Source organism: Neopelma chrysocephalum, unplaced genomic scaffold (genome assembly GCF_003984885.1).
Source record: "Neopelma chrysocephalum unplaced genomic scaffold, ASM398488v2 Primary Assembly neopelma1_75, whole genome shotgun sequence".
Taxonomy (NCBI): domain Eukaryota; kingdom Metazoa; phylum Chordata; class Aves; order Passeriformes; family Pipridae; genus Neopelma; species Neopelma chrysocephalum.
Genome location: NW_020897736.1, coordinates 1,685,518 through 1,703,377, shown reverse-complemented (window position 1 = coordinate 1,703,377; position 17,860 = coordinate 1,685,518). Strand labels below are relative to the sequence as shown.

At 38.1% G+C, this 17,860-nt stretch overlaps 1 protein-coding gene across 2 annotated transcripts in view; it reads right to left on the bottom strand.

Moving 5' to 3' along the window:
• Nucleotides 1-6,144: 6,144 nt before the first annotated feature.
• The window catches only part of NEDD4 (neural precursor cell expressed, developmentally down-regulated 4, E3 ubiquitin protein ligase), a 53,221-nt gene continuing 41,505 nt past the window's right edge, over nucleotides 6,145-17,860 (bottom strand). For both annotated transcript variants that reach the window (XM_027688355.1, XM_027688354.1), the window contains 15 exons: nucleotides 17,455-17,532; nucleotides 17,173-17,227; nucleotides 17,019-17,077; nucleotides 16,058-16,123; nucleotides 14,540-14,769; nucleotides 13,846-13,967; nucleotides 13,676-13,746; nucleotides 13,231-13,326; nucleotides 12,122-12,195; nucleotides 11,922-11,982; nucleotides 11,274-11,333; nucleotides 11,075-11,182; nucleotides 10,389-10,485; nucleotides 8,070-8,142; nucleotides 6,145-7,992 (listed from right to left, as the gene is read on the bottom strand). In XM_027688355.1, the coding sequence (XP_027544156.1) occupies nucleotides 7,890-7,992; nucleotides 8,070-8,142; nucleotides 10,389-10,485; nucleotides 11,075-11,182; nucleotides 11,274-11,333; nucleotides 11,922-11,982; nucleotides 12,122-12,195; nucleotides 13,231-13,326; nucleotides 13,676-13,746; nucleotides 13,846-13,967; nucleotides 14,540-14,769; nucleotides 16,058-16,123; nucleotides 17,019-17,077; nucleotides 17,173-17,227; nucleotides 17,455-17,532 (1,353 nt within the window). In that variant the 3' untranslated portion in view covers nucleotides 6,145-7,889. The remainder of the gene's footprint in view (nucleotides 7,993-8,069; nucleotides 8,143-10,388; nucleotides 10,486-11,074; nucleotides 11,183-11,273; nucleotides 11,334-11,921; nucleotides 11,983-12,121; nucleotides 12,196-13,230; nucleotides 13,327-13,675; nucleotides 13,747-13,845; nucleotides 13,968-14,539; nucleotides 14,770-16,057; nucleotides 16,124-17,018; nucleotides 17,078-17,172; nucleotides 17,228-17,454; nucleotides 17,533-17,860) is intronic.

Sequence of the window (17,860 nt, the reverse complement as noted above, 5' to 3'; positions counted from 1 at the left end):
ATAAACTGCATTTGCAATGTATATATTTTTTAATCGGCTCAGTGCAGTCCCCTCTCTCAACCTTTTCCCCAATACGGAAACAAACAAAATCCTGGAAATGCTGCAGTACTGTATTCTGATGTTATCTTCCATAAATCAAAGTGTTTATACTCTGGGTCAATACAATAAGTATCAGACCAAGAATAACTGAACAGAAAGAAAATGTCTCCTAGGTTACCACTCTCTATGTTTGAATCTACAAAGGAATCTCTCAGAGGCAGCTTTTTGTTAGAGTCTGTCATGCTTATCATGACAAACCCACTGTTCTGCAGCTATTTGTTTAGCAACAGGCATGAAATATGGTCTCCTTTCATCCCTGTATAAGTTACCTTCATTCTGCTGTTACAACAGGAAACAGGCAAATAATTTCTTCCTCTTTTCCTCTCTATGTTTGCAATGAGGAAACAAATATTGGAAATAAAATAAATGAAAAACAATGCAAGTCAGAGGCTAGCTAGCATTTGGACATACTCTGAATACACCCTGCTACAGATACCTATTTATTTTTGCTGTGAAAGACTGCAGCCCTTTCCTTTGTATTTGCATTCTCAGCTTGTTAACAATGTGGTCTCTCCTCTTATCTACAATTTATCCCAAGGAACTATTAAAAAGAAGGATTGGAGGAGGCTTCCTGCTGCTCTTGCCCCATTTCATCTCACAGAGACATAAGGAATCGCTGGTCAGGGAGAGGCCACTTGGCCAAAGCAGCCTGTGCCCCATCGGTTTATCTCGGCGCTGCCAGCGCAGCTCCCTCCAGCGCACTGCCCTGTCACGGGAGAGCGATCGCCTCTCAGGAGTGTGAAGATAAACAGATTTGAAGCCTTCAAGGCATGTTCCCAGCACCTCCTCCCCCTCACATGCACACAGGCTCGGGCTGCAAACGCCCCCGCGCACAACACGGCTTTGGGGATGAGACCGGGATGTTTGAAGGGCCACACGGAGCTGTGACTTGCACCAAAACTTTACCAAGAATTCGGGCTGACCCGCTAAAGGCAACACCCCGGTGCAAGGAGAGAGCCGAGGGGGGGTGAACCGAGGGGAGCCAAAAGCTGGGCAGTGCAGGGGGGATTTCTTTTGATGCCCAAATGACTCCCTCCATCAGCTGCAGTTGCTGGGGTTTTATCTCAGCTGGGCTTCAGGAGTCACTTGGGAGTCCATGGGGACTTCCCCTCTTTTAAAGGCTCTGGAAGAGCTGCCTGCCCAGTGCTGGGCAGGATCTGAAGGCAGGAGATGTGGCTGGATCACAGAGTCCTGTGCAGCCCAAGGGACTGCAGGGGATCAGAGCAGCCCGCCCCAATTCCCCCCTGCCCTGCATTGTCACTAACCTGGCTCACATCTCTACCTGGCCCCTGCCCAGGTGGAAGCAGAGCAGGAGGAGGAGATCAGAGGCTCTGCTGGAAGCACATCCACAGGCAGTGGATCCACATCCACATCCTCAGTTTGATGCAGTTCAACACTTAATGCCGACCCAGCACAGGCACTGGAAGATGCAAAGAGCTTGTGAGGCCACACAAGGAATCAGAGAATGAATCCTGATGGAAATAACTTGGGGGGTAAAAAACAACTTTTTTTTTTTCCCCTGGAATAAGTTCCCTGGTTCAATTTAGTATATGGCATACACAGATGTGCCTGCATAATACATCAGGAGAGCAGCTAGCAGTTAAAGTTGCTCAGAGCATAACTTGGTTTCAGCTGTGCTGTTATCCATTCTATGGATGCTATTCATTAGCCTGGGATTACATTTGCTAAATGCTGAATAACATGTTGCTGTCACTTATGCTCAGATACCTCTATAAGATCACAGTGGGCAAACGCTGGCACATGGCAGAACTTGTGTTGTTTAAATAGTACAGATATGGAATACATACCAGCACGTTCATCCTGAGTAACCAGAGAAAAAAGTATGTGTGGGTGGGTGGGGGTGTGTGCACATCACAAGTCAGTGAGTTAAACTGTCCCAATGTGCTCATCTGAGGACCAGAGCAGTGCATGTCACTGAGTGGAAATCCCACCCGGAGTGGAAATCCCACCTGGAGTGGCTGGGGCAGCATCCCCCATTCAGCCTCAGCAAGGTGCTGCAGCACTGAGAGATGCCTTGGCCTAACTGGAGCAAACCTTGACCATGCAGACAGCAGACCAAACCCTCCCGAGTATGAAAATTCCCGTTGGCTTCAGGAAGGGCAGAGATGGACAAATGCCCTTTCCAAGGCATCCCGAGTGAGCTGCAGCCCCCCCGCCCCTCGTTAACACCTCTGGGGCAGGACATCCCCAGTGACATCCTGCAGCTGAGCTCCCCACAGCCCAGCCCTGCTGCAGCTGCAGCCCCACAGCAACACATTTCGCTGCTCAGTCTTCAATTAGATACAGCCTGATCAGGATTAATTTTTTTCTACAGTGAGAGAGCAACTGATCCAGCCTGTTTGCACCTTAAGAGTCCATTAGACTTTTTCCAGTAAAAAAAATGAATTTACATGACTGAAATGGTTTTCACTTTTCTAATTCAGGTTTATCTAAGTGTGCAAAATTTCAGCTTCGCACCTTGTCTTTACAAAATTATATTTATATAAATGAAAGTTTGATCTTAGGATGGTTTACAGTCAGACTTTGAATTCTCAGTGTGGAGAATAGGAAAATTAATTATTTTGTAAAACAGTAATTTTTAGCTACATGTTAATAGAGCTCAATTCTATTATTTTTGCCTTGGATGAAGCAGCACCTCACATTTTGATAGCTAACTTTTAACTATACTAAGAAGAGCACTTGTAACATTCTGATAAAGCACAGATAATTACTTTTTACTAACCTGTGAAGTAATTATTCTGCCAGTCTTCAGCACAGGATATAGTATATACATGATTGATTAATACTTCTTGCACAGGATACCTGTAACCATAGGATTAAGACCCAACAAAGGAATGAACAGCGTCTCAGCCCCCTGGTTTTTGGTCTATTTCTGTCTGTCTACATGGAAAGAGAGGCATTTATTTAAAACTCTGCATTACAGCAAGCAATAGTGCATGAACAACTAATTAGGAATAAATCTGTTAAGGATGGACAACTAATTGCTGGGCAGGAATACATATAATAGGGGGCTCATAACTCCATCAAACACTTTCTGAAACTAAATTTGTTATATAATGTATCATAACTAGAAAATAATGTGTTGCAGTTATTCAAAGTAAAGAAAATATTCACGGAAACCACAGCTTCAGCTAGAGAGTAATTTCAAATCTCTTCTATATAGAAACTCCATTACTTGGGCAAAGGAAGAAAGCAGATTTTCCAGACAAAGGGATGACATGGTCTGGCCAGGGTAACTTCTATTAAAGTGGCATAGTTTGTCATATCTGACAACCTACTGAAGAAAGTTATCACTAGTTAAGGGCCTGACCCTGCATTCCTTATGTGGACAAAAATCCCTTTGAAGTCAATGAAGCATCCTGCTCAGATAACTATATCAGGATTTGGCAATTAATGAAAACTTTTAATTTCTTAAGTAGATTATAAAAGGTTTTCCCTGAAAAGTAACTATTACATGTTACTCACAGCAACTCCTTGGCAGTGTGGGTTTATTTCCAGAAGCTCTTGCAGCACAGGAACTTGTTTCTCACTAACTAGGAATTACAAAAAGTCAAAACCACATTGTTTTCGATTTGCATTGATCTGCCTAAAGTGTTCTTCTCTAGCTGATGTCTAGTTGAAGATTTTGACAGCTTTGCATTCAAAAGGTCAGTAAGGAGTCCTCAGGGCAATTTGATTTAAACCTTTAGCATTTTGCATACTCCCAAGCAGCAGTGCATAGGAGGACATGTGTGCTCACAGCCTCTGAAAGGTCAGACTTCCCAGCCCTCAAAACAAAACCCCAATCAGAAATATTTCAGCTTGTAGAAAACATCAGGCAATTATAAAAACATTTTCCGTTAAATTAAACTCAAAAGGGTATAGAAAAACAAACTGTGATGTATGTTTTTAGACTGGTGTATTTCAACAGAAAGTTTTCCTTTCTGTCACATTTGGGAAGGCTGCCTTATCTGTCTTTCCTCAAGAGGCAGGCTCACTTACTCAGTGTCTGTTCAGGTTTTCCAAGCAGACTGGCCTCCCCCCCTTGCCCGAAATCCCAAGCCTCTCTCTGGGATGAAAACCTGAAACCTACAATGCAAAATTTGTTTGAAGTCTCATTAAGCAAGAAACCTCAAATTAAGGACAGCTCAGCAAACAAAACATTTTTCTACAGAATCACGTGGACATAAACCAAGCATTACATGGAAGTTCTCCCTCATTATCCCCTTTGTGAGCTGTTTGTATTCTGATTAGCGTGCTAATGATATATGTTCCACAGAGAAAAAGCAATTAAGTCTCCACTTCAAAGAAAAATGATTTAGTGTAAGAGTACCAAAGCTTGTGCTTGCATCTCCTACTGACTTTTGATGCTGCAGAGCAACCTGGCAGCTATTAAATGCTGAATTCCCATTTATAACCATGGAAGATGGTAGGTGTTGTTTGCCTTTTAAATATGTAGATGTTTCAATGACATGCTTCTATGACACTAGAAGTGTGGGTTCTTGGTGGTGGTTGAACTGCAGATAAATAAGTGAGCTCCTCTCAGTTCACATCACAAGAACTGCACATTGATTCCTTTAAAGAAATAGCTGATTAAAAAGGGGGACATATTAAAATAAACAAACTGCCTGAAAAAAAGGAGAATCTCATACCAAAAAAAAAAAAAAAAAAAAGATAAGACCCTATGTGAAGAACCCCCACAACAAACTAATGAGAAACAGAAAGGAAAACACACATGAACAGGCAGCATGAAAAACAAGAGAAACAACAGACAGAAGAGTCTGGTCTCCTAACAAGTGACATTATTTTTGACCAAAACAAATGAGTAAAATTAAAAAACCTGCACATACTCAGTTTTAAGTGCTTCTGGTGTGTTTTAGCATGTTACTATCACGATGTAATTCCTACCCTAGGGAATTGATGAGTATCATATATTTGCTAAGTAATGCTGAAGTTGCACTGAAAAAAATACACAAGAAAAAAGAAAAGGAAATCTGTGCTGATCCAGGACACATTTCACACTGACAGTGTGCCAAAGGCAGCTGTGCATTTCAAGGAGACACGTGCAGATTTCTGTAAAGACGACGTCAATCAGTGAAACAGCACCAAATTGTGCTATGGATTTACAGAACAAATCAAATGTCAAGGCACCAGGCAGCTTACAAAGTAAGTTTATGTATGAAACAATAGAATAGAAAGGAAAACGAGTAGTTTACACTCATTTATTTTCCTTGGGTTTGGTACATAAGTACTCAACCCAGTCTAGTAAAAAAAAAATCTGTTTAATATGCTACAGATGTGACTTCTATTAATAGTAATTAAAAAGAATTTAAGTCATGTGTCCTTCAAGAAGCATAAGTGAAGACTCAGTTGCTCTTTAAAGAAATTGTTTTTAACTTCTTCTTAACCCACAGCTCTGCCCCATGATGCAGCAAAAATGTTGAAGAATCACCTGCACCACCTTGAGAGACTTGATACAAATCAACACCCAGCCTAAAAACCTGTCTGTTGAGAGAAATGAATTCTGAATGAAAAAACCACATCCCTCCATTGCCTCAAACCTCCAAGTCAGTGCTGAGTGTGTCTTGTTCGTGCCTGAAGTCTCATTTCCCTAACACCAGATGGGACAGCACTTCCACATATATGATAACCTTTGGAGTAAAGGAGACATTTTAGAGAAAGACGATTTCTTACCAAAACCCTTTAAGTCAATACAAACCAAATCAGTGACAGACTGAAAACCTAAGAAAGCCTCACCCACAGCAGTCTAAGAAAACCTTTGAATCAGGAACAGTTTACACTGCAAGTCTTCGTTGAGGTTAATCTATACACTTTACCTTTTTCAGGCTAAATAAATTCACTTCTTCACAGCATCGTAGCTATTTATTCAGAAACACCATTAACTGTAATAATTAATACACAGATAAAGGTCTCCACCATCCTGGACAAAAGTAGCAGCACATTGTGCTGGAACTGCTGCCATGGCCCACCCAGGAGTACTGAAATTCCTGAATTCTTGCTATTTCAAAAGAACTGAATCACAACTTATTAGAATAAACTTTTATTTACTGCTCTCAGGATCCTTATTTTATACTTTAAAGTATGCAACAAAACCTGCTACATTCAAATCTATACAGATTTACTGATATATCATTCACGTTTTACAAAACTGCATATAGATTTGGGAAATTTGTATAAGTTACCTTTATTTACATGTAATATTCTCAGTCCTAATGACCTAGCCAAAGAATAAAACAAAAGTGGGATTTTAAATATCCCTTAAGACCCATTAACATTTGTTACATAATTTACATATCTTCAGAGAGAGATGTGCTACACTTTCTTCTTGCATATTTATAAAAGACTGTGACTAACAGAAATTTGCTGGCCAAAGCTAGGTACTGTCATTTCCTCAGGTCATAATAAAATGTTAATTGGCATCATAATAAAATGTTAAAATTTGAGCAAGCCAGGTGTATAAACCAATTTTTTTCTTTTAGAACCAACTTTGCTAATCATTTTAACCAGCACTTGCTCAAAGAAAGTGTTAACATTAATACAAAAAATACCCACATTTACAAAAGAAATCAAACTCATATTTATACGACAAGTTGATCTACAATAAATTGCACATTGTTGGTTATGACTTTGGTTATACTGTATTAACAAATTTGGTTTCTAGACTAACAGTGGAGAAAAAAATATAAAAATGCAGCTGTAGAAACTAGCAACCTGTAAACATATCACAGAACCAAATTCTGCACCTGATCACGTGTGCATGACCTCCATGCAGTTCAGAGAAGTTTGCACACAACAGACTGCTGAATTTGGCCCAGAAAACCCTGTAAACATGTTCTTTATTGTTATGTAGTGCAATACTGCAAGAATGGATAATAAAGGCCTCTATCTATCAGTAACTAATACTGAGTGATATCCATACAAATTCCACTTTAAGATTGATTTGTTGCAAAAGGCTGAATTGAAAATATTATCCATCGTTGAACTACAAATTTATCAAAAAAAGTGATGAACACTCAATAAACCAACATATTCAAATACAAATTCAAACAAAAAATGGATATAATTTCTCATTAAAATTCAGAATTATGCTGCTTATCTGTTTTGTATAAAAATCTTGGGTTTGTTACACTTTTAACAAAAGCAAGTTAGAAACAGAAATCTCACAAATGTGTCAGCAAGTCAACGTTCTGCAAACTGACGGCTGATAATGCAAACAAATGCTTTCCAATGTTTTACCTAATATGCTGAATTGTAAAGTGCTTAGAGCAGATCTGTTGCAAACAGCCTGAAGCAGCACAGATTATGATATTGCATTACATGAAGTTTGGTGGGTTTGGTGTTTGTTTTTTGTTTGTTTGTTTGTTTTTAAACAGTTTAACAATTTCAGTTGTTCCTCTTAAAGCAGCAATTCAAATTTAAACCCTCTGCAAAGATTTCTTCACAGCTTTACTTCAGTAGTTTACTGCAGGACAGTCTAAAACATTGTACAAGAGGCAACTGCTTAAAAACATTTTAGTTTTTGACTTAACTTGGCACTGGCCCATCCAATGTGTATATTGTATTTATTAGCAAAGTACGGAAAACTGTGGAAATGACAAAATACATTTTCAAAAGTTAGTGAATTTTTAATACTTACTTATTTTACACGTGATACTATGAAGATTCAATAGCCATGTGACTAAATACAATGGTAGTCCCTGGAAAATTCAACTTTGTTTGTAAACCCTTAAAATGAAATTGCAGCACTGGACCAATATAATTTCTGTGTCTTAATCAACCCCATCAAAACCCTGAGTGTTTTCAATCGCCAGAAGAAGTTTATCCCATAAATCTTCAAATGAGTCGTATGGAGGCAAATCCAAGCGATTAAAGCTGAAAAACAGATGAGAACTCTTAAGTGTTTTATCACTCTTACTAAAGGTCATGATTTATTTAAATTAAATACTCACCAGGTATGAGCTCTTGGCAGCTTTTCAGGGGTACCCCACTGTTCAACTGTGAACAACTGTGGTCCATTTGAACCTGCGGGAAAGAATACATCAATTTTCATCCTATTATGAGATCCTTTTATAATCAGAAATTGAAATTAATAAGGAATTTGGTTCTTTGTAATCTAATAGTAGGAGCTATCTATACGAATCAAATCAATCTATACTCAGTAACTGTCAATAATCCAAAATCTCTTGTATTTTAATTATTGCTTGCTACACCTTAATTTCAAGAGACTTTTACAGCTTAAGCTCAGAAGTCTATGCATATGCATAGTAGCTGGCATTGAAAATTTTATGGAGAAGACAATTTTACGCTGTATAAATTTTGCATGTAAAAAATTACACGTTTATCACCATGTGCCAAGTTATTTAATCTGGTAGAAAGTATTTGATGTCCACCTTTACCTACACAGCAACAAAGTTGAGTAACTGAGAACTTTTTGAAACCCAGTGACCATATGTGTGCATCAAGGACCTTCTTATGCACCTGAGAGAACACTTTTGGCTAGCAAGTGCAGCTCCAGCTACCTCTTTGCCTTCAACAACTGTCACATCTGAAAGTTTCAGCATTGTCATATCTGGAAGTTTCTTGGACCTCTCAACCCTCACCGAGTAGATGCAAAGGGCATTTTGTAACCATTTCCTTCAGCTGTATTTGTGCACGTCTGGAGAAGACTGTGTAGTTTAAAAAAGAAAATAAAAATCACTATCTTGTCAGAAAATGCCTGTTGAGCGTCCTAGTTCTCCAGCTTGGGTGGGTTTGCTCCCGGAGTCCAAGCACTGCCGTTTTAGGAGCAGAAATGCCTCTCTGTGCCACGAGAGGGAGATCTCCGCTAGGAAGTCAGATCCAGCGGGGGTGGGAAGGGAACAGCCCCGGGGACAGCCCGGCAGCAACAAAGCACCGCGGACCTGCTCGGAGCACTGAAGAACCACCCACAGTTCTTCAATAAAAGCTGGCACGGGAAAAGTGATTCTGATCCTCACTGGGGTTTAGTGAGGATGGTAAAACAGAAATAACCACAAGGGAAATAAATAAAGCACTGTGCAAGACAGCTGTTCATTGAATTTTTCATTAACGAGTGAGTGAATAGAACTCCTGAAACTGGGACTTGGCCAAAACACTGCCCAAGGATATCCTAAACCCCAGGCAGAAAGAAGCCAAGAGCTTCAGCAGTTTCTTTCTCTGGATCATTCTTTAGTTCTACCTCTAGTAGTGTTTTTAGACAACAGAGAACTCCCGAGGCAGCAGAATTCCGATTGGGTTCCCCTGTGATGAGCACGTGCTGTAACACCTACAGTGCCAAGGTTCAGGTGCAACAGCAGACACATGGCTCAAGTTCACTGAGGGCACTGTCCTCCCCATTGGAACTCGCAGCTCATTTACTGATGGAACACAAAAAAAATCAACCAAGTATTTACAACGAAAATGAAGACACCGAGAAATGGGAACACGTGGTGGGTGGTATTTGTTCACAATTCTTTTGTTTTAGAAACAAATGAATGTGTTGCTTATAAAGAAGAAAATGCTTAATCAAATAGGCAAATTAGCCTATTCTGTCATTTGCACAGGACCTCAAGCACTTTTAGCCTTAATAAAGCAGTCTAGCAGAAAACATAATAGCTGATGGCAGCTGCCAACAGGCTTCCCATCAGCAGAGCATCCCCACCCTCCTGGGCTGTTCTCTCTGCCCACCCGTGGTCATTCCACAGTGGCTTTTCTGGCTTTGCCACTGAAGACACTCCCTGCTGTCATCTGCTTGTTTCAGCCTCTGCCTTGCAGGTTCACAGCTTTTCTTCTGTCACTGTGTTTAACTCGTGTCATTGCAGTGGTCCCCTCTGGAGTATATCCTTACAAACAACTGCATCTGTACAACCGTGGCTTGAGAGCAGATAAAAGCAGTCGGGGAACTGAAGTTAACTGCTGATGCCAGCACGTCTTTGTAATCAGATCTTGGATAATAGAATTTTCTTCAAGCTCAATCATGTGTTAAACAGGATTTTTGCAGCTCTTGAGAACTTTAAAAATCCACATTTGTTTGAGAAGTCCTACACATTTAGAAACTTCCAAAACCAGAATCAAAACAAAGTGTTTATAGAACATGGGACACACGTGTGATCTAAGTGACTCTAACTTTGATTCTTGTAACTACCAATATATACAAATTTTCAAAGCAAAATTTGAAAAATAATTTGCCTCTGTCTGGAGTCAAAACATCAGGACAATTTTGGTTTCAGGTTCTCTATTACTCAGTTGTGAAGATAATCATAAGTACTCACCATACAGCTCAGCAAACCCATTCATGGGAACACGGGATGTGCCAGTGACAAACTGAAGCAATCTTATTCTCTTTTCAGAGTCCATCATTAAGACTGCCTATGTATGATAATGATCACAATTAAAGATTTATTTTTAAATTAGAGTTTTAAGCTAGTAGACTTATGCAACACGATGTCTACCTCTAAATCATTTTCTGTGAGACATAAATACATATTTTTAGTGATACCCACAGTATACCTCTCTGCCTATGAAGTCAACAATTTTTTAATGTTACTGTAACAAGAGTATGGTTACTGGCTTAGCAGGCTGTTAAAATACTTCCCTTGAAGATCTGGCCCCTACTTTCTTTGAAGTTTCCTGATGTTATGAACTAGCAGCCAAATTCCTGTAATTTATTAAACAGAAGGGTTTAACACCTCTTTAGTGTAACCATGCCAGAAAAACCTACACAGAAATATTTTTAACCCCAGTCAGACATGGATTTTTTTGAAAAAGCAAGCATCAGTATTGTATTTACACTCTTACCATGCATCTCATCTTTAGTTTTCCTACTTCCTCAGGAATTTTAATGGTCGAATAATATTTACCTAATCTATTGTTTAATCACACAATAAACTAGCAGAGCAGAAAGGCAGCAGCTTTTGAACAGTTTTTAAATAAAAAAAATATTAGAACTTCATGATACCTTCCAGAACCACTGTATTACTTGATGGTTTATGTTGTAGCCATTTTTGTATTTTGTATGTAGTTTCCAATCAGCCACATCCACATCTCCCAATCCACACATTAATAACTACAAAGATAAAAAACCAAACAACACCAAAGTTTAAGTCAGTAAAATTAAGTTTCACTGTGATTTGCTTTCTTTTCCATGATACACTTACCTCTAGCTCATTTTCATCAAAAAGTTTAATCAGGTCCTGTGGTATTAGTTCAAAAAAGCCCTAAAAAGACGAGGGAAGTTTTTAAAAATCAAGTCAACATTATTTAAGCATTTTTATTCATTAAGAATGATATTTAGATGCTTTAGTAAACAGAGCCAAAGCAATACATCAAATACAGATGTTTGGACATCAATAGTCTGCAGTTTGGTTACAGTGCTTTTAACTCTGACTTCTCACATATTTATTGTGTGATACTGAGTGATGAATATGGAAGTCTGAATGTCATGTATGTGATACAATTTATATAAATAAGGATAAGCAACCTAGTTTAAATCAAACTAATATAATTAAGTTTCATTTCCGCAAAGGTAATTAAATAGTTTGCACTACAGCTAAAGCTGTCAGCCATGATTGAGAAATCAGCAAATTTTTCAATATGAATTAAACACCTCAGTAAAAACATATCAAAAAGATTTTAAAGTCTGAAATATTTCACAGCTGACACTACAAAAAGTATCACTGCCTTTTTTTTATACCTTGCATTATATACATAACAAAATTATCTGTGGGTCTTCAGGACGTCCAAAAAAGCTTGACATTAGTTGTAACAAATTCTTAGAAGAATTTATTTTGTAATTAAAACTATACCTCTTTAAAGGCTGTCATTTGTTTCTGTACTCTGCTCACAAATCTCCACTGAATTACAAGACTGCAGGGAAAAAAAGAGAGCAAACCCTTTTAAAATAAAAGTGATTTATATACAAAAAGCAACAACTTCTTTTTGTAAATAAAGCTAAACCACAGTCCCTGCAGAGGTGGATACATTGCACACAGTGACCAGTACTCACTGAATGTAGTCTCTCTTGTTCTTGTTGGTGACAACTATTTCTGATCCACCACTCTTCAGTTCGTGTTGATGGGTCTAAATGCAAGACAGAGAATGGGTGTGAAACGAGACAGGGGTGTAACAGAACCCCTGGGTTAATATCAGGTAATTCAGGGAACTCTGGAACACTGCAGAATTTGGAAATCATGAGAAACAGATCCAGTCTCACAGGTCATGTGATAAAGAGAATTTGGTTGATTCTTTTTAGAAAAAATGTATTATTCAGGGATGCTAGACTGCAGTGGGGAAACCTCCATTTTTCTGACCTGCTGCAATACACCACTCAAGTCAGCACACAAGTTTCCAGTAATGTGGACTTGGCTAACTGCATATTCCATGACACAGCCTTCTTTCCAAATCTCATGGAAAAACAATTACAGAACCACTTCAGCAGTGGTCCCAGTAAGTAAGTGAATCAATATGCATCTCTATTATATAATGATTTATACTAATAGAACCTCAGTAAACAAATATCTGATTTTCAGTTGATCATGGATGTACATTTTCATTGCTCCTGCTTAGGATCACTGCAGTTACACAAGAGCACAAAGGTTATTATCCTACTTAGATCTAGTTGGCAGCTGTAATTTGGAATTTTTATATAGAAATACCACAGGTTTTGTATGACTTATCTTTGATAGCTTTCTACAAAATAACAAACTTGTTTATTCTATAGGTTTCTAGTATATATTAGAGAAAAAGCATTATCTCCCAGTGATTCCAACCATTTCCAAAACAGCTCATCCTTTCCATCCAATCACATAAAAACAACCTCTATTCCAGATTAAGTAATGAGACTATAGATACCTTAGTCTTGGGTTGCCTTCACAGCAACAGCTACATTTCAATGCAAGTAATATCTAAGAAAAAAGCCTAAGCAGTTTTTTAAAACTCTGTTTATTTCTGAGTCCTTTATCACATCCCAGACAGGTTAAAAGCACTGCATGAGCAAAAAGCAGCTGAGTGAATGAAGGGGTTTTCTTAACACCACACAGATAAAATCAGCTAATTTCACAGGTCAAATGTTTTCTTTGATGTTTTGTCTATTCTACTTTAAATAAACACACTAACCTGACCAAAAAGTTCTTCATCAACTATAAATCTGAGGTCCAGTTCTGTTGGATCATTTTCAAGAATCCATCTCAGAGAATTGTAATATTCACTATCCTGAGAAAGAATTACAAAATAGTAAACAGAAAATAGAGTAACCACCTTTTAAGCTGCAAGAGGTTCCACTACAGTCCAGTGAATGCTTCTACCCAGGGTAACCCTCTAGTGGGTACAGGGAATCTGGAATTGTACAAGGCTCTAAAGACATTTGAAACCTGAAGACTCAGCAATCTGTGTAAATGTCTCACACAGCAAAATGGTGATAAGATGTCACAGCATTATCTGAAGTAACATATTTCTTTGAATCATGTCTTTTCAACCTTCACAATGTATTAAACATATATAGAGAGAGAAGAATTAAAAGGAACACGAAATCTTAACATACATGATAAAGCAAATTACATACCACAGACTCCATATCATGTAGTGTTATTGGTTTTTGGAGCATCATCTTGTAAAAAGGACGAATAAAAAAGGCTTTAAAGAAGAAGAAATAAATTCAACAGTATGTAACTTGAGATTCAAAACAGCCACAATATTAATCTAAATATTATATTACATAAAATTAATACTAACCATCCAAAAGTTTGCCGTGGTAAACAGCCATGCCAGCCACACGACCTATAAACTTGAAATAAGAGAGATGATCTTCATTGCAAAGTCCAGAGTTTGGATTGATCTGCAGAGTATAGTTATCTCTGAAGTTGAGGGAGGGAACAGGGAAGAGAAAGAAAAACAAAATGTTGTACTATTGGAACAGTCTCACATCTGAAGATCTGAAAGACATGACTAGTTAAATCAGTTATTGCTTTTCATGATGTTAATATCTGATATGTAACAATACTCAACAGAAGACAATTAGCGTATCAGAAACAACCACCACAAAACACCTTTGTAAGTTAAAGGCATACCAAAGAGAAGGGATTAACTGCTACTAATTTTAAAGTAGTCAGAATAACATACTCTGCATTATTTGTTAAGTGCTGCCTCTTCTGTTAAGCAGGAGATGGCTGCAAGCACACCCTTGTCCATGCAAGGAGGACATGGCTTATGTTAGATGGCTGCAAAAAAACAAAATGCAGGTACTGCCTCCACAGCATTCTGCTGACAAGCAACAAGGTGCAGATTATTGCACTTATTAACAACTAAACCCTCCTGTACAGTTGCAGGTGAGGGGGCAGTAATTCCATTTTTAAAGAAGGTCTGAGAAATACATTTGATCTGCTTTCCCCAGGTGAGTCTTCATGTCTTCCAGACCTGTATTACTTACGTAGCTGAATATTCGAACAATCCATAATAAGGATTAAACATTTCTTTAGAGAGAAGGAAGAACCATTCCCTGGCCACTCCTCCATAGTCTAAACCTTTTTCCCCATCAAATTCAATCCAAAGTCTTGCTTTAAGGAAATCCGCTCTCTTTACAGCTATAATTCTTCTATAAGAATCTTCAAGGATTGTTGTGCGATGAATTTTCATTTCAAATCTATTTGGAATATCACTCTACAAAAAAGAGAATACGACAACATAGAATAATAAAACAAAATCCAGCATCTCATAGCTTTGCAGAGTATGCAAATTCTGTAAAAAGACACGGAAGGGCACACAAATGTTTTTCTTAAACAACTTGGAAACATAACACAGTATGATTGAGAAGACACCCTATTTACCTACAATTCAATTAGGGGGAATTTCAGATTCTAAGTCCTATTTCATACTAAGAAAGCACAGTTAAAGTAAGTTCTTACCAATAACAGCATATGGGCAGTTGTTCTGCACACAGCAAGGCATGCAGTCTTTTTTGACACTGAACATTCATCATATTACAAACTTGATTAAAAAAACCTCACAGTTTTACTCACAGTAAAAAAAAACTCACATAAAATTATTTGGAACCATTTTACCTGGCTTATTTCACCTTCCAGTTCAATATTCTAACTACAAGGCTAGGTGCCTCATTCTTTTACGTATGACAAAATGTACAGTTGTATTTAATTCTTAAATTACCACGATTATATTGAGTGGCTGAGCTGTATATCATTTCTCAGATTAGCATAATGACATGTGAATGAATGCCAAGCTTGTCTGACCAGGAACACAAAAAATTAAGTGCATATATAATTGTGTGCAACTTACATGTCAGCTCAAAATGCATAGGCAGACCTGGTAGGTAAAAGGTGGATCTAAACTATTTTATTTATTATATATGTAAAATATCTCCCCAGGGCACAAAATTTGATTGCACTTGTGCAGAGACTCATTGTTATCTGGCTGTCTAGATGCTATTTACAGTCTTTTATGCTATGTGTTATAAATACACCTGGCACTGCCACCTCAAACTACAATTTGCCAGTGAGATTCATAAACTTCAGATTTTAAGGCTGTAACAAGTTGTTTCAGTCACCCACCCTGATCAAAATGACAGCACAGATTTCTACATGGACAATGTAAAATCTATTTGGAGAACTTCCATTTCCATATTCTGAGTTTCAAAAACTACCATATGCTTGATCAGTGATTTCCAAACTTCTCTATTGCCGGTCTGCTTTCAGGTTCACGACTTTTGTAAACCTTTGGAACTCCTACTTTTTCAATTAGATTGCTTGCAGCCTCATCACTGCATAAAGTCACAAACCCTGCTGTTAGATTAAATGCTAGTTTAATCTACCAAGTTGCTGCTTCACAAATGTAGCTGTGATCAGACAGTAAATTTACCTTCCCTGTAACCCAACTTTTCCCTTGTTCAGGGGCCTAAGTTTCTTAACCTGCCAGAGTCCTACTGACAACTGACCTGTTTCTTTAATTTCTTTCTGAAGAATTCATACTTCCGCTTATAGTCCCTGGAGTAAGGCACGGCCTTGGAGGGGAACAAAAAAAAAAAGAAAAAAAAAAAAAAAAGAAAAAGTTTGAGATCCTCTAACAATTCATGTAATATAAACCAGTCTACGTTTGTGAAACACGGACAATGCATTTAAGTTCTGAGATAACAGGAACACATGTTTTACCGAGTGGCAGGGGAGACTTTCAATTTATAAACATCTGGAATGAAAAGCACTTCTCTGTTCAGAGCAGTTCCATAGAATTTATCCTGCACTTCACCATCAGCTGGTGCAACAAACTGAGATCCCTGACTGGCCCAGATCAAAGTGACCCAAATGCCTCTGGTGACGTCCAGAACGCGGAGTCTTTCCTGCTGTATCATGAGAGACCTGGCTACAAACCCCTCTATTTTCCATGAACAGGGAAGGCTGTTTACATACGTGGGCTATTAATAAACACACATATCAGCTGAACACTAAAACCCATCTATAATTATAATGTGTACCAGCTTTGCAATTAGTCCTGGTGATTTTGCACTTCAGATTAAGTATCAAGGATAGATAATTATTTTTTCAGTTGGCAATTAATTTCATTCCTTTTTAAGAGTTTTTTTTTTCTTTTTTCTCGAGTTTACTTCTTGAATTGAGCTAGTGTGGATAAAAAAACACACAGTTTTTTACCCACTTGAAATCCCTCCCCCTCAGGGGGGAACTTTCTTACTACTATGGCAACTGCTTTTTCTTTCTGGCATTTAAAGACCATTTCCACAGAAAGCTTTTTAAATAGTCTTTAAGAAAAAATAAAAATGCTTTGTTCAAAGGCCCTGGAAGTTTCACCCTCTAGACTGAATATCTGATAAATGACAAGAGTTTATTTGGATGCTATTAACAGTATTCTTGAAAAACATGAAAATCTACATAAGGAATGCTTACTGGTCCAGTTATAGCCACATTCTGCAGTCGGGGATCCTCCCATTGTGTTCTCTTTGTATCTGCAAGACATTTCTTGATTAGTTCCATTAAGTTCCATTTAGATAATGTTCAGAAATAAAATGATCAGTGGGGGAGAATACTATGTTGTACATACTGTGGTTTATGAAGAATATTCTTCCATCTGTGTGAGTTCTCTCTTCCCACCCTGGCTGCAAGAATTATAAATTTCTGATCATACAGTTTGCACAGAACTCAACATGATCTGCAGTTGTGGGCATTCCCCCACCCCCAATCTACTGTCAGCACTGGAATTCAAAATAGAGTATTTTTTGTAGAAAAAAGCAGGCTGCATTTTCTCATGTGCAAATGTCAATAATACTAATTTAAACGATTACACTGTTTCATCTGCAAAACAAATATAAACCAGTTTACTTACTGGTAATGGGCCCAAGTCTACTGGATCTAGGGAAGTCTTTCTCCTCGGGTGAGCAGGAATTTTCAGTCTTGGATCTTCCTTTGAAAAGAAAACAAGTAGCATGTTAAAATCCTTTTGCTGTTTTGTTCTGCTTTTAATTTTTTCCTCTTTACTAATGATTGTGTAAATAATATGCCTAGCACCAACTAGGTAATTGTTGTGTGTTTTGCAGCCAGGGGAATCCTTGGGGATTCTCACTACTCCAGTAATTTACAATCATCTTCTAGTGTCCTCTCAGTTTATTCTATTTACATATATATAACTAGAACTCCCTCATTCAACTCAATTTTTGTGTAATGGAGTCAAATTACTCTTTCCATACAGTTTCTGGCACACCTTGTGCTTTTTAGGTTTGGTGGGGTTTTTT